This window comes from Panthera onca, chromosome D4 (genome assembly GCF_046562875.1).
Source record: "Panthera onca isolate mPanOnc1 chromosome D4, mPanOnc1 haplotype 2, whole genome shotgun sequence".
Lineage (NCBI taxonomy): Eukaryota > Metazoa > Chordata > Mammalia > Carnivora > Felidae > Panthera > Panthera onca.
In genome coordinates this window covers 27,710,099-27,734,164 of record NC_138351.1, presented here as the reverse complement: position 1 = coordinate 27,734,164, position 24,066 = coordinate 27,710,099, and the positions used below count along the sequence as shown (strand labels likewise).

At 40.0% G+C, this 24,066-nt stretch overlaps 1 protein-coding gene across 6 annotated transcripts in view; it reads left to right on the top strand.

The window, feature by feature from the left end:
* Positions 1–542: 542 nt before the first annotated feature.
* Positions 543–24,066, top strand: part of TUT7 (terminal uridylyl transferase 7) — a 61,400-nt gene continuing 37,876 nt past the window's right edge. For 2 of the 6 annotated variants that reach the window (XM_060609920.3, XM_060609921.3), the window contains exons 1-11: positions 543–674; positions 1,869–2,419; positions 7,479–7,660; positions 8,207–8,323; positions 8,820–8,997; positions 10,611–10,699; positions 12,860–12,911; positions 13,838–13,907; positions 14,698–14,824; positions 16,620–16,739; positions 22,257–22,409. In XM_060609920.3, coding sequence (XP_060465903.2) covers positions 1,900–2,419; positions 7,479–7,660; positions 8,207–8,323; positions 8,820–8,997; positions 10,611–10,699; positions 12,860–12,911; positions 13,838–13,907; positions 14,698–14,824; positions 16,620–16,739; positions 22,257–22,409 — 1,608 coding nt within the window. In that variant the 5' untranslated portion in view covers positions 543–674; positions 1,869–1,899. Of the gene's footprint in view, positions 739–760; positions 1,656–1,868; positions 2,420–7,478; positions 7,661–8,206; positions 8,324–8,819; positions 8,998–10,610; positions 10,700–12,859; positions 12,912–13,837; positions 13,908–14,697; positions 14,825–16,619; positions 16,740–22,256; positions 22,410–24,066 lie in introns of those variants that run through there. The other 4 variants (XM_060609918.3, XM_060609917.3, XM_060609916.3 and 1 more) reach the window with 4 other exon arrangements.

Here is a 24,066-nt window from a genome sequence, read left to right as displayed (position 1 = left end):
GCGATTACACAGACTCTCGAAAACACGGTTTTGTGTTGTTCAGTAAAACAAATTCGTAGCCAGTCTAAGAAAAAAGCGAAGCGTTTCCCTTGACCACACTGAGATCTGGGTGAACGGCTCAGATGCGGGCATTTCTAAGACCTCGCTGAATCTAATCGTCAGAAAAAGAGCAAGAGCGCTACAAGGCCTCACATTCAGGCTGCACTTGCCCTGCACTCGCCCGCAACCAAGAGCATCCAGGGGCAAAGCCGAGCCGCCGGCGCACGAGCCGCCCGGGCTCCGCGCCTCCCGCGGAGAACAAGAGACTTGCTCGCCCGCGCCTCCCGGGTGCTAGCGAGGCCTAGGAAGCCGGCCCCGGGAGAGGAGAGGAGGGGCGGAGCGGGGCACCCCGGCCAGACTCGACGCCGGGGCCCCGGAGGGTGCGCGCGACCGCGGCGGCGGCGGAAGCGGGCGGGGCGGGCCGGGGGCGGGGCGGAGGCGGGGCGGGGCGGCGGGCGGCCCTGCGGGCGCAGCGCGCGTTTCCGGCGTGCGCGGCGGAGCGCTCGGGCGGGGGCACCGCCGGCTTCGAATCGCGCACAATGAGACAGCGCTGAGCGCCGGAAGTGGGGCCGAAGGAAAACACGGAGAGGGAGCCCGGCCGGGACAGGAAGAGGCGGGGGACCGCGGCGGAGGTGGTGAGTGCTCCGGGGCGCCTTCTCTCCGCGTCCCTCCCGGACTCGCCTCCGGGGTGGGTCTCCGGTGGGTTCCCTCGTCTCCGGAGTAGAGGGCGGGCCCGGCCCGGGAGAAACGTTGGCTCCTTCCCCCGCCGGCCTCCTCGCCCCAGTTGCGAGGACCGGGGAGCCCCCAGGCCGGCGGGGACTGAGCTCCCGGGTTCGAGTCCGCATCTTCACTTTGTGTCAGACCCTGCCGGCGCCGGAGAAGCAGGGACTTGGGTGGAGGCACTCGACCCCGGCCCCCTGGCCGGCCGGGGGGACCCCGGAACCCCATTGAGGAGGCAGGTCACTTCCTGCTTCCTGGTCCCCGAGGTGGCTTCGTGGCCAGGAGTGCGGGGACGCCTCCTCTTTCTCTGCCTCCGGCCTCGAAGGGTGGAAACTGAGGCAGATCGGGGGTGGGGCGATCAGACGGGGGGTTGAAGAGGGAGAAATGCTGTTCTTGACCAAACCAAACTTGTTTGGGGTTAGAGAGTGAGGACTGGGGAGGTGAGCTGGACTTGTCTCTTGGTGGGAAACCCAGCCCCTTTCACTAGAGGGGACTCTTGGTGGGGAGCGAGCCCCTCTTTAGCCCAGGCGACCGAAGCCTGTGGTTCTGAATAGTGGTAGTGAGGGGGAGCCGAAGCCCTTCCCTGGAGGACGGAGAAGGGACAGAAAAGTAAAAGTGAAGCTGAGAGGAGATGAGCTACGTTCACAGAAAGTTTCGGTTACTTTGTATAACACTTAAAAGTATTGGCAACTTTTTTTTTTTTTTTTTAAGACTGTTTCCGGAGCTTTCTAACAGCATAGGCTTGGGATAAGGGTTTTGTTTTGTTTTGTGGAGGAGCGCTTTTGTTTTATAGGTAAAGCCAACCAACTTGGTGTGAGTAACATTTTGTTTATACTGCAGTTCTCAAGACTGTAGGGAGCTTCCCTTAGTCACAGATGTAATCGTCACGTTAAATAGTAAGTACTAATTTTCATGGAGACTATTATAGGACTCAAGCAAGCCTCCCAACTTTTGGTGTAATGTGCTGATTATTAGGATGTGATGGAAATTAGGAAAGGAAGAGTTTCTTACAGACTTTTGAGCACCTGTGCAATAAACGTGTGGTATTTCACATGCTTGGTATGATATCTTGTTATGGTTTGATAATTTCCCAAAATGTCTTCTTCTAGGTACAGAGTGAGAAAACTGAAGTCAAAGACCATGGGAGATGCCGCAAAACCTTATTTTGTGAAACGCGCTAAAGACCGAGGAACTATAGATGATGAGGATTTCAGAAGGGCTCACCCCCAGCAAGATTATTTAATAATGGATGACTATGTTAAAGGCCATAGCAGTAAAATGGAAAAAGGCCTTCCAAAAAAAAAATTAACACCAGGGAACTATGGGAATACCCCCAGAAAAGGACCATATGCTGTTTCCAGCAATCCCTATGCATTTAAAAACCCAATTTACAGTCAGCCCGCTTGGATGAATGACAACCACAAAGATCAGAGTAAGAGATGGCTCTCTGATGAACTTGCTGGTAATTCAGACAGCTGGAGGGAATTCAAACCGGGACCTAGAATTCCTGTTCTAAACCGACCAAGAAAAGACTCCTTTCAAGAAAGCGAAGATGGATATAGGTGGCAGGATGGACGAGGCTGCAGAACTGTAAGACGACTGTTTCATAAAGACTTGACAAGCCTAGAAACCATGTCAGAAATGGAAGCAGGAAGCCCTGGTAATGTGTTCCAACTTGTCAAGTGACAAGCCCAAAGTCGCAGTATCTTTTCTTTGTCATCCAAATGAGGTTTATTATTTTCAGCAATGCAGTTCCAATTTTTCATAGTCTCTGCTTATTTAATGCGAATACTCTTAAGAACTGTAATCGTGGCATTTGGGCAGCTTCAACACATTGCATGTATTGGTCTCTTTAAAAGTTTACTGTGCCGTGAGGCTCATTTTCCTTCGGTAAACATATTTCCCATTGGTGCTTTCTACAGAAGAGGGTGATGATATCCCCCTGGGGACTGTTTCATATTTTCTGAGTGGTGTATATGTATTTTCTAAATTATGTATTGTAATTTTGTATTTGAATAGTGAATGTGTCCATAATATAAATGACAGAATATAAAGCTAAAAAAAAAAAATCTTACTCGATGTAAATACACAATATAGACCACATAGATTTCCTGTCTCAGAGGATTATATGTCTTTTGGAGGGAGCATCGATCTCCAGAGGAGGATAGTCCAGGATTTTTTTTTTTTTTTTTCTTTGCTCAACAGTGAGCTGCACGGCAAACAGACTGGGACACTTTAAGTTTCTAAAGTCAGAAATACAGATAAGTTTTGCCTTTTAGTTTCCGTAGAACCAAAACCCATTTCTAAGGGCCATGTGTGCTTGATAATAATTGCCCCAAAGTGATTATTTATACATTTTTCTCAAAGGTGGATAGTAGATTTTGTCCATGTAGCCATAATTTCTATAAACAGGAAAATTATCCAATGGACAATAATTACTGAAATGAAATAAACTCATAAATATGAAGGAAAAAGTAAAACAGTATTTAGTCTGAAAATGCCAATTATGCTTGGAAAAATGAGCTTTTAAATTTATTGGCTGGGAGCCTTTTTTTAGTGACCATATAGAATGGGTGGCAAACTGGCCAGCACTTTAAAGTTGTTTGTTTGTTTGTTTGTTTGTTTTAAATTTAAATGCATCTAGGCAATATTGGCACAATCCTAGGTGTCCAGAGGCCTTTTTCTTTCATGTTATCTCACAGTGGCCAGCTTACATTTCTGTATTTTACTGGTAAGGCATCTGATATTGTGACCTGGACATGTAGAATACTTAACAGAGAAAGTGTCACTTATTTTTAGAGGGTCTTTTGATAGTATTAAATGAGAGAAAAGGTGCCGTTTTATATTTCTTAAGGTAGGAAAAGCAAGAGAAAATTCCTTGTATCAAAGAGTACAAACAGAATGAGGTGTTACAAAGGAATCAGTCAGGAGAGAAACTCTTGGCCTCATAAATCTTGAAGCTAGAAAGGATGCTAGAAAGAACTTGAAGGAAGTGTCTGATGCAGTGCTCTGTCGTGATATATCAAGGTAGAATCACAATTCTGCAAAGCAGGCAGCTGTGGCTTGGCAAGGTGAAACTTATCCAGACTGATTATGCTGGGTGGTAGATGAGGAAGTGAACCTGAAATTGAGTACTGTGCTGCTTTGGCCATTAACGGCCTCACTGGACCTTGAATTTGACAGAGGGAAACGGAACATGTACTGATAATTTCTTGACTTTTGATTTGTGTTTTTCTTTTTAAAAGTCTGTGTACATTTAAGTATTTTTGTATTACTGTGTCCAGGTAGGACATGGACATTTTAACTTAGTTATCAATAGTTTTTTAAAAGAAAAAGTTGATCTTGAGTAGCATTATAGAAACAAAAGATTTATAGAACGAAAGTTTGCAACCAGACAAATACTAATAGGGACTGTTAACAGACTGAAAGCCTCATATATGTATTCTTGTTTAGTCTGAAAAACAACCAAAAAAGTTGCTTTTAAGTGGTTTTGAACAGGAAGTACATACTTTTACTATCCTTTTAATTGAAGGCAATCCCCAAACCCCCATATTCTCTCCATATGAAAAAGAGGTATGTTCTTTCACATTTGCTAAATGAAGGACTGCTCAGCTTCTAGCCCTTGGAAATCTTCAGAAAGGAAATAATTTTAAGCTGTGGTATAAAATCGCTTACTGTAGAGAGAAATTCAATTTGAAGTATAAACTTTGCACTGCACTCAGGATCCTAAAAAGGATCTCGTTAAAGGGACTGAAATTTTCTTGAATCAGAATTATGTCTTAATAAGCAAGGGTCTCATTAAATGATGTGAGAAGATATAATGAAAATTATCTTAGAGTTGCTTTGTTTTTTAATATTTATTTTCTATCTTTCAGTTCTACGTTACCGCCCTGTACTTCATCCCTCACATATCCTAGATTGCCAATGTAATGTATTTGGGATAATGCCATTAGTGATCTTAGCTGGAAAATATCCACTCAAATACACATGTCCTTTGTGAATGGAATAATGGGCCATATGCAAATAAAATGTGGGAGACTTGGAATAGCGTATATAGAGAATTCATGTTACAAGACACATGAGATGAGCTAGGTTGCCTTCCTCGAATTATGGGAACTCTTTAGCAGTACCCAGCTTTATCCTTCCAAGATTCCCGTCAATGAGATTTTACTTGCTATTTTTACCATGCAGTCCTGTGAAACTCAGTTCAGAAGGTGATACTGTCTTGTCAGTTACAGTCTGTTCTAAATGTGAATGGATATGGATTTTAGTAAGTTCTTTCCAGTTCTTACATTGTTAGGTAAAAGGCTGGATTTCAGAATTCCATCCATGCTTCAATCTTTACTTCAAATCCTGTTAACTTTGATTTAGTCATGTGTCCCTGAACCAAGTTATTTTCTGGGGCCAGCATTTTCCCCATCTGTACAATGGGGATAACATTAGCATCTATGACAGCATCACTGTAGGGATTAAACGAGGCAGTGCACATAAAGTGCTTGCATTGCATCTGTCACATAAAAAAATACTCAGTAATGACAGCTGCTGTCATCATCATCTGAATTTCTGCAGCCATCCACTTCTCTGTATAAAAACAAGGAATGGGGTGCCTGGCTGGCTCAGTCTGTGGAGCGTGGGACTCTTGGTCTCAGGGTTGTGAGTTCGAGTCTCACGTTGGGTGTAGACATTACTTGAAAATAAAATGTTTAAAAAAGCAATAAGGAATTAATTGTACTCTTTGGAGGGAAATTGAAGTCACTCTGGAAAATGACAGCAAATAGGTGAGAAGCCTTTGTGATCAAGAAGGGAGGAGTTAAAGAAATTGGGTTCCATAGCAATTACAGTTTTGTAAGCTAATGTGGACTTTTCTAATGGGTATTGCACATATTAGTGTAAATCTCTAATGAGCGTCAAAGTAAGAAACTTATTATGAACACTGAAATCACAGATGTAATTATTTAGTGTAGACCTTGTAATGATAGGCAAATTACATGTGAATAGACACACAGCTAAGTTAAAAGAAGTTCTTGTCTCAGAAGTTTATGCAGACCGGGGCACCTGGGTAGCTCAGTCAGTTAAGCATCCTAAGTGTCCAACTCCTGGTTTTGACTCAGGTCATGATCTCACGGTTCATGGGTTTGAGCCCTGCGTCAGGCTCTGCACTGATGGTGTGGAGCCTGTTTGGGATTCTCCATCTCCCTCTCTCTCTGCCCCTCCCCTGCTCTCTCTTTCTCAAAAATAAAACTTAAAAAAAAAAAAAAAAAGTTCATGCAGACCAAGAGCACTGTCCTTAAAAGATTATGATAAATTAATTGGGAGTAGAGGAGTGTTAAGTATTAAAGTAGACTGATTTTTGTCTGCAAATGATACTTACGTTTTCGTATTTTATTTGGTCCATTTTGATTGCCTTTTTAAAGAAACTATTTGTCCTAATACTTTAATTTCTTTTAATTGCCACTTCTACTATAGAAGCTATTCACAGAATTTCACTATATATTCACCTTCTGGTACTTTAAGCACAATGCTTGCTACTTTTTCTTTAGAGCTGTTCACAGTAGCTTTTTTCAAATTAGAGATCCTGTACCTCCCTTTTCTGACTCAGAATTTTTTTCAGTCAACTGATTCATTGTAAGTGCCATAGAAGAAATGAGTTCCACTGTAAACTTGACCTAGGAATTGGTTCATGCAGGGCTTTTCAGTATGTTTCTATTTTGAAAGACTAATTTTTGATAAGCCACTTAAACATTATTCAAACCATTTGTCACCATTTTAATTGGGGAAATGAGTTTTATTTTGATCATATGTATTATTGGTAGCTTCATTTTCAGAGCTCGATAGAAGTTATCAAAGCTCTTGAAAACCATTGTTTATAGATCAATCCCACAGTCATCTTCAGTTTTCCAGATAGAAAAGTTGTAAGTTTAAAAAAAGGAAAAAAGTTTTATTCGTTACAAAGCTTGTAGAACTAACAGCAGAGTTTAAATGAATTAGTCTGTACATACAGAAAACTTTTTTTCCAACTACTGGTCGTTTTTCTTCGAAATGTGCTTATTAGTGTGCAGGCTGTTTAAAGAAGCTAAAATGAAAGTAAAGATAAGATGGGAACTAGTCCTCAGTAAATAAAACTTTGGCCTGGACTTCTTGTATGAATATGGAAGGAGGGCTCAATCACATGAAAGGTAAATTTACAACTAGATGATGGATTTTCACTCCAGATAAGAATGTAGTTGATTTCTGACTTCTTTGGAGATACCCTGTTGTCCTTTGCTCTGTTGAGCTTGTTCACTTACAAAAAATGAAAGCACATATGGATAGTTTTCATTGGAAAGGCAAGTATACTTACAGGCACACTAGAATATGATACATTAACATTGTAATTATGCCATACTAGGTATATTAGAATTCCAGGTGTGCTTGCCTTCAGAGGATAATTTTTACTATTGCTTGAGTATGGGAGCACACCAGGAAGAAATGAAAAAATCACATTGGTTGAAATGGATTCTTTTTCAGTGTTCCAAAAAGAGGATTCCTGAGGACTGATGTGTCCAGATGAGGTAGTTAATGAATATTCACGCATTTTATCCATGGAAGAGCTTTCCTTTCGCTGTGTTCAGATGTCGTTCTGATAATCACATGATTTACATCATAAATATGTACGGTCTGCTTTTTCATCAGAGCAGTATTATTCAATATTGCCAATAATATTTTCCCCCTAACTTAAGAAAACAAGAAGCAGAGATCCAGACCTCGGAAGCCACGGAGGTCTAGAAATGAGGAAAATGAGCAGGACGGAGACTTGGAAGGCCCCGTGATTGATGAGTCTGTGCTTTCAATGAAAGAGCTCCTGGGCTTACAGCAGGCAGAGGAGCGATTAAAGAGAGACTTCATTGACAGGCTCAAAAGGGTAATGTCTTTTATTTGTTACTTAAAATCGTTGTCTTGGTTTAAACTGTGTTAGTAATTGGGAATATGTGCTTTGAGGAGTCAGGTATCCTACTGTAGTTATTAGTATTTAAGGACTACAGGTTAAAAAATAAAAGTGATAGTTTGATTTAATAGAGTTACTTCAAAAAAAATGACTATTAAGGGGCACCTGGGTGGCTCAGTCGGTTAAGCGTCCGACTTCGGCTCAGGTCACGATCTCGCGGTCCATGAGTTCGAGCCCCGCATCGGGCTCTGTGCTGACTGCTCGGAGCCTGGAGGCTGTTTCAGATTCTGTGTCTCCCTCTCTCTCTGACCCTCCCCCGTTCATGCTCTGTCTCTCTCTGTCTCGAAAATAAATAAACGTTAAAAAAAAAAAAAAAAAAAAATGACTATTAAGATAGTAAAGAGTGACAATAATATATTAACAGCTTTGAAAGTGATGGGGAAATCATTTCTGGCTAATTTTTGTTTGCCTGTATTTTGGAAGATACATATATATGTCTCTATAAATCTCTTCGAATTACAGCGACCAAGAAACTACCCTACAGCTAAGTACACCTGCAAACTTTGTGATGTTTTAATTGAATCCATTGCATTTGCCCATAAGCATATCAAAGAGAAGAGGCACAAGAAAAACATTAAGGTAACTTTAACCCAAACAAATATGTTTTACTTTTCAGTTGTTTTTACTTGTCATCTTTTGACTTTCCTCTCTTTAAGACTGTGATATTAATAACATGACTATATTATTGAATTTATTTTAGCCAAAATACTTTACATTGGTCAGGTATGTTTTGCGGGACAGTCTTGTGAATTTCTTTCAGAACAGTATCAGGATGAATGAAGTCAATAATAGGACATAGGTATATGCCCTTATACCAGTCATAATAAAGCAAATAATTTGTCATTGCTGCTTTTAATGTTCTTTCCCTGCATTTTTTCCTAATTCCTGCCTTCTGTTATCACTTTATGTGCATAAAGAAGTATATATGTTTGATGAGATGAAGACTAACACAGCTAAGGTGAGAGGGAGAGCTGAGAAAAATAATTCCAGAGTATTCTACAGGGTGTTGTCTCAGTGAATGGTAGAAGGTAAAAACCGTGTGAGTCATTTTTAATCTCAATATTGATCTTAAAAGGAGAAGCAGGAGGAAGAGTTGCTCACTACGTTACCCCCGCCTACACCCTCCCAGATAAATGCAATTGGTATTGCCATTGACAAAGTGGTACAGGAGTTTGGCTTACACAATGAGAACTTGGAACAGAGACTAGAAATTAAACGTATCATGGAAAATGTGTTCCAACACAAGTTACCAGGTATTTTCTAGATTTGTTTTTCTATTTAGCTACCTAAAAGTACCTCATTCATTTTTCCTACGAGTAGCGATTTTCATCTAACAGAACTTGATTTGCCGTGTCCTGAAGCTCTTAGTTTTTTGTGTGTTTTTGTTTCTCCTGGCTTTTCCCTAAGGTAACAAAGACTTTTACGTGCATTGTCTTTAAACCTGTTTTCACTGTGAATTTCATTGTACACAGGTACTTTAAATGCCCCATATTATTGGGGCACTGTGAATCCCTTGTGCATATATTTGTTTACTTTCCTGTGTCTTTAAATTGACATAATATTTTGAGTTAAGAAGTACATTTGAGTAACTTTCAGGTTAGATGTACCAGAAAAGTTCTGTTTAACTACTTTTCAAAAGAATTGCAACATCTATAATGAGCTCTGAAAACTATTTTGTAATAGATCTTGTGTGCTGTTGGTTAATTTTCCAAGTTTTCCCCGTGGAGCCAGAGAAAACTATTTTGTAGAAAGCTCCACAAGTGATTCTGACCCACAGTGAGAGTTGGAATCACTATTCAGAATTTATCACCATATCACCCATAGAACTATTTGTTCTACTGAAAAATCATTCATATAGTACATCATTCATGCTTCTGTATACTTTCATAAAAATAAAGGGCAGATATCTGTTCGTTTCATCATTTCTGTGTCTCATCCTTTACATTGTAGATAAGTTCCTGAAAAGGCATATGTAATTTCAATAATTTTTGCCATAGATTTCCATTGTAAAACTGAATGTACTTTGTCACGGAAGACTATTAAAACTCAAAGAAATCACTTGATTTAACAAACCTTAAAAACCCCACAAAAAAAAATCCCTTGATGAGAAGGAATAATTTTTTGGCACAATGGTAGTAAACAGTAAAACTTAGCAGGGAAAATGCTGTATGTAAATATAGGCAGGACACACACACACACACACACACACACACACACACACACACCCCTTCGTCTGAAGAGCGAATTGCTTATTGCCTGGCATTTTAAGTTAATATCAGTGATATAATTATTTTCAAAAGTTTTCTGAAATAGAGTATATTATGTTAAGGGCTTTTTTGTTCATAATGAGTATTCCTACTGAAAAGTAACCTTATGCTGAAGGTCATTTTTATGGTTATTTTACTGAACATGATCTTTATAGTAAATTACACTTATGCATGTTTTCTAAAAGGTAAAATGTTTCCGTTAACTCTTTAATATACTATCAAGTCTATAGATCTGAGACAAAGTTAGGCAGCCCTTTTTGACTTTCACATTGTAAAAATCATTGCAAATAGTATTTTCTGCACAAAATGAAAAGTAATAATTTAGAAATTTTTTTAGACATGTTTTACACTTGACATGAAAAGAGTGGCTGTTAAGCTAAACCACAGACAGTATAGCCTTCCCTGTTACATAAAATAAAAATGAAGACAACAGCAGACAGTCAACGATTCCTTTTAGTTTGATTATGCCAGACTTGAATACTGTCTTTCTTTCATGTGTAGTTTTAATTGGTGATTCCATTCCTGAAATAGCAGTGTTTTGTTATGACTTTTGAGAAATTTCACTTTATTTATGACTTACTTAATTTTTTTTTTTTCAGATTGTTCTCTGAGATTATATGGGTCATCCTGTAGCAGATTAGGTTTCAGAAATTCAGATGTAAACATCGACATTCAATTTCCAGCCATTGTAAGTACAAAATGAAATGTTGGAATTTTCACAGAGTGGTATGGAAATTCTTTTTTTCAAATATGAGCTATGTATTGATATGTTTTAGATATTTGAAGATAGTGTAAATGTATTGGTGGCAGCTTTTTTTTTCCTAAAATTTCAAGTTTTATGCTCTTCTGCCTACCTTAATGGGGCTTTTTAGATTCTGTTATCTTAAGAAGGTTAAATTATCTTGGTAAATTCAACTTTTCTAACATCAGAGAATTTCAGATTTTAAACCGTGTGTATATGTAAACATTTTTGACCCAAAAGCTCAACTTGCTCCTGAGTTTCCTCTTCTATACATCTACTTCGTTAAAGAATTGTGCTTTTAAAGAACCACACCTAGCCTGGATTTCTGGTTTAATGTAATTTAAAAAGATGTTGATGATTCAGAATTTTGAACCTGGAAGGCACTTTCATAGATTATCTATTTATCTGTTTGTGGTTCCCCAGGCCAGGTTGCAGATGGCTTATGCCCATTTGCCTGGGTTGCTAGTTAATAAAGAAGGTTCCTGTGGAGGTTCCTCAAAAAATTAAAAATAGATCTACCCTATGACCTGGCAATAGCACTGCTAAGAATTTACCCAAGAGATATAGGAGTGCTGATGCATAGGGACACTTGTACCCCAATGTTTATAGCTGCATTTTCAACAATAGCCAAATTATGGGAAGAGCCTAAATGTCCATAAACTGACGAATGGATAAAGAAGATGTGGTTTATATATACAATGGAATACTACTTGGTAATGAGAAAGAGTGAAATCTGGCCATTTGTAGCAATGTGGATGGAACTAGAGGGTATTAAGCTAAGTGAAGTAAGTCAGGCAGAGAAAGACAGATACCATATGTTTTCACTCATATGTGGATCCCCTCCCCAGGGGGGAGGGGAAGTAGGAAATAAAAGATACAGAGAGGGAGGGAGGCAAACCATAAGAGACTCTGAAATACTGAGAACAAACTGAGGGTTGATGGGGGATGGGGGAGAGGGGAAAGTGGGTGATGGGCATTGAGGAGGGCACCTGTTGGGATGAGCACTGAGTGTTGTATGGAAACCAATTTGACAATAAATTATATTTAATTAAAAAAATAAATAAAAATAAAGGGAAGCACCCTATATGTCTATTTTACAACCACTCCTTTCTTGCCGTCCCTAACTGCTATAGCTACATAGTCAACTGACCGATAGATTCTACTCTTCCTTTAACCTTAAATTCTGATGAGTAATTTACCAGTATAGTGGTTATTTTAGTCTCCTCATTCATTTAGCAAATATTCACTGAGTCCATGTTGTATGCCAGGAACTATACTAGATTCCAGAGGACAAAACAGGTAGGATTTCTCCCTCATGGAACTCATAGCTGGTGGAGGAGATAAGTAATTACATCTATACGATTGATTGTAATGAGAGCTATGCAGGGGAACAAGGTTCTGTGACAGAAAAGAACAAGAGATGTGTAGATCCAGTAGTCATGAAGGTCCCCTTTGAAGTTAGGCTCTAAATGATGACTAAGAGTGGAGAAGTGAAAGGGTAAGTGTTTGGGGCAGAGGAAGCAGCGTTTGCAAACACCCTAAATCAGTATGGGTGTGACCTATTCAAGTTGCTGAAGGGATGATTGTATAGCCAAGGTGGAGGGACCAAGAGAAAGAAGCAGCATTAAGGTAGGATAGACTAGAGCCCAACATGCTGGATCTGTGGGCCGTGGGAAAGTTGCACTGTGACCTAAGGGCAATAAGAAGCCATTGAGAGTTTTAAGGAGAGGCATGACTAGGTCTGATTTATGACGTTAAGTGGTTTTGGTTCCTATGCGGAGCAAGGATTGGAGAGAGGCAGGGCTGAAGAAGTCTTCTAGAGGAGAGGTGATATTAACAGTTTCATGTCTTTGAGATTTGCTGTGAGGCCGATTACCTCAGGAATGAGTTAATCAGGAGTTAACTGTGTAACTGGTCTCTTGCCCTCATCTGGTGCTCATCTCTCATGCCTCTGTTGTGTGCACATAGCATGATTAATTTCTTTACTTGGGTAGCAGTGTGCTTTCTAATTTGGAAAGGTCTTTGGATAACTTCAGATGACTGTATTACCTCAGTGAAATAGAAGTATATATGGATTCGTGATGTATTCATTGATTTGTTTCCTAGATGTCTCAGCCAGATGTTCTCTTACTTGTTCAAGAATGTTTAAAGAACAGCGGTAAGGCCAAACTCTTCCCATATTTTGCTCTTAATTGTTTTATTTTCTCCATAATTTAGATATATCTTATTTGTCAGATGTTGAAAATAGGAAGTCATGTGTCTTTTAATTATTTCTCTGGGTAATATCCAAACAGAAAACCAAAGCAAATGCCCATGAATTATTAGCTAGTTGGGAGTCCTGCTAATTGCTCTACAATGCAAAATAACCGTTTTGTAAGTAAAGTTTTTAGCTTGCTGATAATGTCACAATTTGTAAAGATTGAGTCCTAAACCCAGACTAAAAAGGTGCAAAATACGTAAAATTTACTCTTGAGGGCAAAACTAAAGTGTGATCTGCTTTATTCTTTAACTTAATGCTTTATAGACGATAAACAGATGAAACCCAACTCTGATTAATAACTCAGCAAACACTTGTTCCTGGTTAGGGTTACTAGTCATCCGGAGTAATGTCCAGCTTAGGACTTTGAGTTTTTAATGCTCTCCGTAGGCCTCATTAAACTGTCTCATCTCAATTAGTCTTTCCCATCCTTCTTTTTTGGTTGACTGAAACATTTAAACATTTCTTCTTACTTCAGTCAAGATGTATTTTGAGCCCAGATATTTTAGTAGTTTTTGCAGCAATTTTGTTTTCCAGTGTCCTGTCCACATTTCGAATTACCTGATCCACATAACACTTACCTGTCCTGACCCAGTAATGTAGTCATTTCTAATCAAACGTGAATTTTGCGAAATGAAGGTTTTAAGTTAATGTGATTACTTGATTATTGTACATAATACTGTTCTCCTTTTTAAGTCATCTCAGCTTTATTTCATAATCATCTTTCAAAAGGCTGAACAGATTAAGTCACAACTTGTACTTTATCTAGTTCTGCTTTTAAACAAAATTTAATTAACCTACTTAATATTTTTTTCTTCTTTCCTCAGAGTCTTTTGTTGATGTTGACGCAGACTTCCATGCTAGGGTACCAGTGGTGGTGTGCAGAGAAAAGCAAAGGTCTCCATTTCTTTAAGCTGTTTATATGTTAAATAGAAACTTGCCAGAAGCACGTGTACTTTATTATCTTCATGTCCAGTTTCTAGAATAACAGGCTTCTTATGTGGTTAATTTCACAGGCTCACTATTAGCATTCTCTCTATACTTTTGGCATTTGATGCAGGAGGAAAAGGTGTTTTATTTTAAGAAGAAGAGAATTATTTGAAAGGAAGTATAGGGAGGAAGCATCTTGACCCATTTGGTTTCAGTATAAAACAACTTTATCAAATCATCACTTGATCGAGCCACCCTACATTGCCATCCTTTTCAGCAGCATTTTTAGCAGCGCTGAATAACAATTAGTGTGACTTCCCCCGTGTGTCTCTTCCTCCATCTGGAAGCATTATCACCACGTTAAATGGATGGTTTGTAGGCTGTAATGAGTCTTCATTAGGCAGATTCCTCCAACTCTTGGGAAAACACTCTTATTCTTACAAAGATGAATCCATACTCTCATTTGAAACATCTTACAGTATTTTCCTTATTTTCATTTCCCCTCAGAAATAGTTTTAGTATATGAAAATACAAAGTTCTAGTTCTGAAAAATAAAATTCGCTCAGAGAGTAGCTGCCCTATCTTTTTCTTAATGCAATGGCCTAAATAACCCATAAAGATTTAGTATTTAATTTTCATTTTGAAGATCTTTATTATCAGTATAAATTAGTTGTCAGCATTTAAAAGATACCTGATACCTGCATAACACTTTTTATCCTTCTCTTTTTCTCTCCCATCCCACCCTTTACCCCACCAGTGGTCTTCTTTGTAAAGTGAGTGCAGGAAATGAAAATGCTTGTCTGACAACAAACCATTTAACTGCCCTTGGAAAACTTGAATCAAAGCTGGTTCCTTTGGTGATTGCATTTAGGTACTGGGCAAAGGTAGGTTTGAGTTCTTTAAATGCACAAATACATACTATGTATGCATAAACAGTATGCTTTGATTTTTGCATGGTTAATTTAATCTTAAATGTTTGGATGTATATTTATAGACATGAAGGGAATAGGCATCTGAGTATTGGAACAGAAATTTAATGTCTACGGAAAGGAAAATTTCGTATTTCTATTTCACTATAACAGTATTGCTCAAAAGATCAAAATGATTTATAGTGCTTATTAAAAATCAGATTTATAGGTCAAATCCCAGAGGATATGGTCCAAGAATTTACATTCTAACTAGTTTCCCAAGGTGATTGTTAGGCACAGGAAAGTTTGAGGTAAACATTCTCATACCATTTCCAATAATGTACCCAGAGACTCCAGAAAGGGAAGCCACTCTCTCGTCGTGCTTACATTTCTATAATGTTTTAAATATGACATCTCAATATTTATTAAGCATTTAGTATTTCCTTAAAACATAAGGTCCCATCATGATTATAAAATGGAGATTCTGGGTAGGTGCTTTGTAGAGAAAAGCCAAAGCTTTACTAATTAAGATATGACAGTAACAGTAGGTAGTCCCTGCTGCCCCAGTCCGGGATAAACAGGGGACTGCTTTACCCTTAACCGAGTGAGTTGATAATTACAATATGCCATCCTTTGAAAGCTGCTTCCTGCTTCATCCCTAAGTAGGCTATGCTCTTAAATTGTTTTTCCTGTTAGTGCTAATGAATTTGCCTACATTCTCTCCCCAATCATCTTTTTGACCAATGCGTGAATTTTCAAGGCAGTAGCTTCGGATGAGGGGACCACTAAACTGAGCAGAGCCAGTTGGCTTGTACTTGGGATTGAACTGTCATTTTGATTACATTAATAAGTGGGTTTTTAAAAAATATTTATTTATTTTGATAGAGAGAGAGCGTGCATGAGTGGGGGAGGGGCAGAGAGAGAATCCCAAGCAGACTCCACTCTGCCAGCACAGAGCCTGGGGCTCAAACTCACCAGCTGTGAGATCATGACCCTGAGCTGAAGTCAAGAGTTGGATGCTTAACTGACTGAGCCAACCAGGAACCCCATGATTTCATATATAAGTGTTTTCACCAAGTGAGCGGATTTGCCGTGGGTGTCAAAAAATGAAATAACACGGGCACCTGGGTGTTTCAGTCGGTTGAGTGTCTCACTGTTGATCTTGGCTCAAGTCATGATCTCAGGGTTGGTTGGTGAGTTCAAGCCCCACATCTGGCTCTGCGCTGACAGTGTGGAGCCTGCTTGGGATTCTCTTTGCCGCTCCCCAACTTGTGCACACATGTGCACATGCTCTTTGTCTCAAAATAAATAGTTTTTTAAAAAATGAAATAACAAATATTAGTTTAATTAACGAGATTAAAATTTGAAGTTGCCACTCAACCACAGTAAGTGGTTGCTTCAAAAGTATGAGGAAGTTTTATTTTTTGTCATTGTGGTGTTCTATTCTGAGAAGTAAACCATCTAACACACAGGAATGAAGTTACACGTTTGTTTGGTTGGGTTTTTTTAATGTTTATTTATTTTTGAGAGACAGTGCAAGTGAAAGAGGGGCAGAGAGAAGGGGACAGGATCTGAAGCAGGCCCTGTCCCGACAGCAGCGAGTCCAGTGTGGGGCTCAAACTCACGAACCACAGGATCAGAACCTGAGCCAAAGTCAGACACTCAAGCGACTGAGCCACCCACGTGTCCCGAAGTTAGAGGTGTTAGAAAAAATTGTGTAAATAATACGTTGATAGAAAAGAACGTTTACTCTTTTTTCTCTCATTTGTAGCTTTGCAGTATAGATCACCCTGAAGAAGGAGGTTTGCCACCATATGTGTTCGCCCTGATGGCCATTTTCTTTCTGCAACAGAGGAAAGAACCCCTTCTGCCTGTTTATCTAGGATCATGGGTATAACATTTTTTTGCTTATATATGTGATAGTGATTTTATTACAGGGCCACAGTTGCTTACGCATAATTTCAAAATCTAAAAACCTAACCAGAACTGACATGAATTTATTTTTCCTCCTAGTCTGAACATTCATGCCTCTCACTGCTGAAATATTAATGTATTTGGCTACAAGATGCTGGCCTATACTCTGCTAGGGGTAGCAATAGTTCTCTAAACTGAGAACCCTCTTAATTTGTGAAACACACATGAGCCTAAGGGTTTTAAACAAGAGAATGTCAACCAGAATTAAATTTATCCTTTGGTACATACTTCCTTTGAGTATGACTAGATACTTGAATTTACAAATCACCTCCAGACAGACTGCATGAAGCGTTTGGTTGCTGTAACTTTCTGTTTCTAGTCTTTCAGCCCTCTGCATTCCCCATTCCCTGTGAAACAAAAGGAAAGAGTTGAGATTGCTGGCTGTACTGCAAGATGCAGAGCATTGTCACCACTTGAATAATATTTTCGTGTTTAAGATGATTCAGAATTCAGTGATGTGGCCACTCTTTCCTGCATAAATTAAGGTTGAATTGGTTTATTCAAATAGGATTTAAGGAGAAACTGTCTCAAAGTCAAGATACCGTTCCTCATCCTCTTGGAAACCTCACTTTTAAACCCTAAGTGTTTATCTTGAGAACATCTTATATGTACACTTACTGTATAAAAAGTCTCCCTTGGTGAAAAGCTTATTTGAGCATATTTGGTATTTTAACCACTTTTCTTCCTACTGTACCCAGGATTCTCATCATTTAAGGAGAGTATGTTCTACGGCAGTAGCTCTTACCTATGGGTACATAGCAAAAATGTATGATTATAGGGAAAAGTTTTTTCTTTGTACTTAACAGATTGAGAATTAAACAAGGACCTGCTGGGTCCTAGGAACAAAGACTAAAGCAGAATGAGCCCCTTGTAAATGGTCCCGGAGAGGGATCGCAGTCGGCTCTGTGTCCCAGTGGACTGAAGGGCCCTCTCTTTGTGCTTGTACTGAACTGAAAGGACGCAGGGTCCCAGCGGGTGTCTGCTAGACTGCTCTCCTGGTGGAGCGAAGAGAGAACAGTCATCCCTTAGGCGATAAAGAACCCTTTCCGTCAGACCCAGAGGGGAGTCTGTCTCTGAAGTTTTTCTCTCATGTTAGTCCAGTAGAGACAGGACGTTAGGATGGAACCAAACCAGTTAGACTCTTGAGAGCACATTGTATGGGTTCCCATACTCACTATTGTCTTGGTGAGATATGCCTTTCCTTGGGTCCTGGTCACCTCTGAGTAGTCCTCTCACTGCTGTGAGGATGCAGGAAAAAGGATGTTTCTATTCTGGTAAGGGGATTCTCCTCAGGATTTACTTAAGACTACAGTAGTATCAATATACCCTTTTCTGTGGCCAGTATATTACATCCTAGGCAGTGATACTGGAAATTCTCTATGGTGACACTGAATTTGATTGTGATTATACCATTTGTTCATTTAAGATTTAATGAGAGAAACAGGTATGTGGTGGTCAAACATGGATTGAATTCTATGAATCAAATAAGGCACACTCTACTGCTTGAACCAAAATGATCTGCAGTTTTCAATGTTTTAAGCTAGTCAATTGCCAGTACTAGAGTCTTACCAATGCTAGAAGCTTCTGCTAGAGTCACAGAAATATAAAGCAAGTGAAGGTAAAGAGTTAATTTCAGTCCCTTATTGGTGCCAGAAATTCTATATCATTATTTTTGTAGAAAATCCATTGAAGATTTCTAAATTATGTGGATGAAAGTATCTAAACTGTTCATTCCTTCACAGTCTTTAAAACACTATGTAGGTTTGTCATTGTATTTGGCCCTGAAGGGAATACACAGATGAATAAGACAAAATTCTCCATGAAGAAGTTTAGAATATCCTACCTCTGTGCCCTAATCTGTCTCCTCAGAAATTCTTCAGCCATTCTCTCCCAACCTATGCAGACCTCTTCCATGTTGGGGGCTGTCCTCGCTGACCTCTTAACTTCCATGTATTGTTAGTAGACCTTGATTTGACTAAAAGTTGAAATCATAGTGAATAATGACTGATGAATAGGTTTAACCTTGTCTGCTCATCATCTTTTGTCCACTACAATAATATCTTATTAGTCTCCTAGTAAATATTGTTTGGGATCAGTCTTGTTTTGGGTTATATAGGCTTAGCCTTTAGCAAACAGTCCTTTACACATGAAGGATGCCAGGTAACGAATGTAATGGAAAGAAGAGTAGTTTAAAGTTTGATAGCCCTACAATTCCTCCAGCTCTTGTTATTTATACATATCCCTGTGACCTCCAGCAATTTATTTTCTCTGAGCCTCGGAGTCCTTATCTGAAAAATTCTGAAATGAGACCATGAATGTAAAGCTCCTAAAACAAAGTAGGAGAACAAATGTAGTCCTTTTCTCCCTCAATAGAAAGTCAGGTTCTACTTATGAAATGGAGGCATGAACTCCTAAGCAAGTGATCCGTGTATAAGTAACAGCTATAAATTCTCAACAAAATGCCAAAAAAAAAAAACCAACAACGCGAACACTCTGGAGACTGAACAAGTGCAAGCCGACTTTGGAGAGAAGTCAGACCTTGGAGCAGGTGGCCAACACAGAGCGAGTGTCCGTTTTTTCTGTGGCTTTACCCCTAAAGGCAGCTCTGCGAGAAAAACCAGTCCCCTTTCTGGCAAGAGGAATTAGGGCTACCAGATAAAGGGGAAGAACCCAGAAGGGAAAGATATTAGAAGTGGAACCCTTAACTCTGTGTATAAAATCAACTCATCTCTAACTTCTGAACCGCTCCAGCCTGTTGGATTAACGAGCTTGGATGTCATCACTCTATACTCAGAAAAAAAGGGGGAAAAAAAGCAAAAAAAAAAACTAAACAGTGAAAATCAACAGCTCTTCTTAGATCCATCAGAGAATTGAGGTCACAGGGAAAACCATTGCCCAAAAAATTGGAGAGACAGGCAAATAGAGCAAATTATAACTTATCAGAGCAGGAGGCCAGGAACGGAGCCTATACCAGGATAGGAAGCCTTAGACTATGGCTCTGGAGGCTCAGTATGGACAAGCTTGAGCGTGAAAAATAACAGGGAGCCCCAGTCTTAGGGGACCCCCAACAATTTCACAGGTTTTACCTCCAGGAACCCCCACCAGCTTCTCAGGGTGAAGATCCAAGAAAAATCCCCTCGTGCTTTGGCCGGGTGAGAGAAAAAGTCGCAATTTTAAAGTATGCCCAGAGCATTCTGTTCTTCTAAACAAGCTTGCCTTTAAGGGAAACTTTTAACCAGGGCTTAACTGACCTGGAGAGTACCTAACTCCAGCCCCTTTCCTGACCTTTCCTGTCTTCTTACCTGGGGGAATGCAGGGGAAGGGTCTCAGTCACTAAAAGACTGAGACCTGATCATAGGACTATATAGAATGCTTCCCCTCCCCCCAGACCTTACCACCACATCATTAGGGCTCCTGCATAAAATGGGATTATAACAGAAACACCTCATTTCAGAAGAAATCTGTTAGGAAACCCAAAGACAACAGGGGTGACAAAAACAAGGACACCAGATGAAGTTTTAGCCTCTTGACATCTACAGCTACAACAAACACATAGTCTAACTCCTAGCAAAATAAAACCTCACACTTGGGGTGCCTAGGTGGCTCAGTTGGTTAAGTGTCTGACTCTTGATTTGGGCTTAGGTTATGGGATTGAGCCCCAAGCTGGGCTCTGTGCTGATGTGCTGAGAGCATGGAGCCCACCTGGGATTCTCTCCCTCTCAAAATAAATAAATAAACATTCCACACAAAAAATAAATAACTAAAAAAAAAAAAAAAAAAAACCTTCACACTAAAGGCCTGTCTCTGTCCCTTTTACCCAGTACACCTATCCAGCTTTCCACCAGAAAATTACAAGTCGTACTAAAAAGGCAAAAAAAAAAAAAAAAACAAAAAAACCACCATAGTTTAAAGAGGCAGAACAAGCCTTGGAATTATCCAACTGGTAAATTAAAACAACTTAGATTAAAATGCTAAGGGCTCGGACAGAAAAAATGGGTGACGTGCAAGAACAGGTGGGTAATAGAAGTGGAGAGAAGATAGATGGGAGCTCTAAGAATCAAAAGGAAGTGCTACAAATAAAATATGTAACAGAAATAAAGAATGCCTTCAGTGGGTTCATCAGTAGCTTGGACACAGATGGGCAAAGACTCAGTGCACTTCATTCAGTAGAAGCTTCCCAAACTGAAAAGCAAAGATCAAAAAACAAAACCAGAGCAGAATATCAAAGAACTGCAAGACAATTACCAGAAGTTGTAATATATATATATTATGAGAGTATCAGAAGGAGAAGAGAAAGGAACAGAAGAAATAATTGGGGATAATGATGACTGAAATTTTCCAAAATTAATGGCACTTTAAAAAAAATGTTTTTAATATTTATTTTTGAGAGAGAGGGAGAGTGGAGAGAGGCAGAGAGAAAGGGAGACACAGAATCAGAAGCAGGCTCCGGACTCTGATCTGTCAGCACAGAGCCTAATGCGGGGCTCGAACCCACAAGCCGCGAGATAATGACCTGAGCTGAAATCAAGAGTCGGTCACTTAACCACCTAGGTGCCCCCTACATGCAACCTGTTTAAAGGCTATGATCAGTCCCATTTTACAATAAAGCAAGCTGTTCAACTTTGTTCTAAATTTCTTGGAACTTTTAAGCCCAAACTGTTTTCTTTAGCCATTTGCATCCCAACAACATCGATAGAAACAGTTTCTTAGATTGAGTATTCACTGCGTGCTGTGGCCTGTGTCAGTGATTTATGTCCATTATTTCACGTCACAACTATCTCATAAAAGTTCTACTGGGACCCGTTTTTACAAAAACCTGCGACAGGAAGAAAGCAAGCACTGACTGAAAGTCTCACAGCTCCAGGAGGGAGCTGAGGTCAGGGCCTGGGCAGTTTTACTCCAGAACCCATGGCTCTAGGCCTAAGCCATGTTACCTTCTCCCAGAATGTTCACTAAAAAATTATTTCACAAAGTCACCATTTCTTTTACCAATTAAAACCTTGGTTTTTAGTTTAAAAAGTATTTTCAAATTAACAGATGTCTTGGAGGTATCCCAGAAACGATACCTTTTTCTTTTTTTTTTAATTTAAAAAAATTTTTTAATGTTTACTTTTGAGAGAGAGGCACAGAGCGTGAGCGGGGGAGGGGCAGAGGGCGAGGGAGACACAAAATCTGAAGCAGGCTCCAGGCTCTGAGCTGTCAGCACACAGCCCGACGAGGGACTTGAACTCACGAACCGTGAGATCGTGACCTGAGCCAAAGTCAGATGCTCAACCGACTGAGCCACCCAGGCGCCCGCCCCCCTCCCCCGCCCCACTTTTCTATTTTCAGTGAGCTATAAGTGTGTTTCCATTTCTTCCAGGATTAATAATGCTCTGGTCGATATCGAATCCTTTCTACCTTATAATAATAGCGTGTGTCTAATTTTTCCTAGATTGAAGGGTTCTCGTTGAACAAACTAGGAAATTTCAACCTTAAAGATGTTCAGGAAGACACCGTGGTTTGGGAGTATGCTGACAATGCTGCCGGAGATGCGGAAACAGCAGAACATGAGGCACCAAGAGAAGTGCCTGTTAAGAGGGGACAGGTCTGTTCTCTTTCTCATTTTTAATTGTACAATTTCTATTTGATTTCATTGTTCATTGTGAACTCTGTGACTTAATCAGGCCTCCTTTCTGTCTTTACCTATCTTAACTCTTTCGTGGATGTTTCATTTTCTAGTCTGTCCGGTCCTTCAACTGGACAAATAAAGACAAAAGGTAAAATGCAGATCATCAGATACAGTTATTTCTGTAGTTTCTTCTGTGTGCCAGGTCCTGTGAGGGTTACTGAGAATTCAGAGATCAATCCCTGTCTATCCTCAAAGAGCTTATGTCTTAGATGGTATTAAGAGTTTTAAATATATGAAAAGTTCGCTGACCTCAAAGGTACTAAAATCACAGCGAGTATTTGGTATGATGTATTTTCATGTCCTCATCCATACCATTAGAGGTTGGCAAGGAAATATATGCACAAGGAAGGAATTGCCATTTAAATTTCAGGGGTGCCTGGGTGGCTCAGTCGGTTGGACGTCCGACTTCGGCTCAGGTCATGATCTCACGGTTTTTGGGTTCAAGCCCCTCATCGGGTTCTGTGCTGACAGCTCAGAGCCTGGAGCCTGCTTCGGGTTCTGTGTCTCCTCCTCTGTCTGCCCCTCCCCTGCTCATGCTCAGCCTTTATCTCTCAATAATGAATAAACGTTGAAAAAAAAATTTTAATTTCAAACAAAAATCTGAGCATTGTAATTATTTTAGAAATGATAGGAATCTGCCCCAAATTGGTGGACAGTCCCTGACCTCATGCCTTTCTCCATAACCTTATGGGATGAAATGGCAGCAATACCCACAAAATACTTCTGAGACCAGGATTCGAACCCTAGCTACACACAAACAAGTCAGGTCACTCCTCTGGTCTGTGCCTAAAATGAGGAGATAGTGGTGAGTGGTAGATTCTCCCGTTGTGTTTTCTAGAATCCTTGAGCATTGGAGAGAGAAGGGAGGCTGTGCCACTCAACCTCTGCCACCACCAGAACACCCCCACTTTTTTTCTGTGTCCTGTTTGGGGTTCCAGGAGTGGATAAGAGTAGAGGCCGTGGAGCCAGAATATGTGAATCCGTATCCCAGCTCTCGCACTTCCTAGCTGTGTGTCCTTGGGCAAGTGACTTAATCTTCCTGTGCCCCAGTTTCCTCACCTAAAACTGGAAATGATATTGGTACCTTCTCAGAGGGTCACTGACTCATGGAATGCTTAACTCAGTGCCAAGCATGTGGTAAGCACACAGTAAATGTTAGCTGCCATTCTTTTCTCTTTCTTTTTTTTTGGGGGGGGGGGGGGGGAAGAAAGTGTTCCCTACTTTAAAAGAATAAAAACAATAACGAAAAACAGCTTAAGTACCACTAATGTAGACCTATCAAAGGTCTCTTAAGTTCCGTGTGGTATCCTGAAGTCATTTTGGTGAGAGGCTTAAAAGCCCTTAGTGATGCTGAATAAGGCGTATGGATAAAGCAGTGAAATTTCATGAGGCTTTCAATTTCTAGGGGTTTTCTTCGTGTCCTCAACCACAGTGTTTGGACATGGACAACTTCCATTTTCAGTCACTTCCTGCTTTGTACATCTACCCGATGACCTGATTTTATTTGACAGAATGTTTGTGGTCAGGATTTAGTGGCTAATAAAATACCATACCACTTGTTTTGATCCTCAGT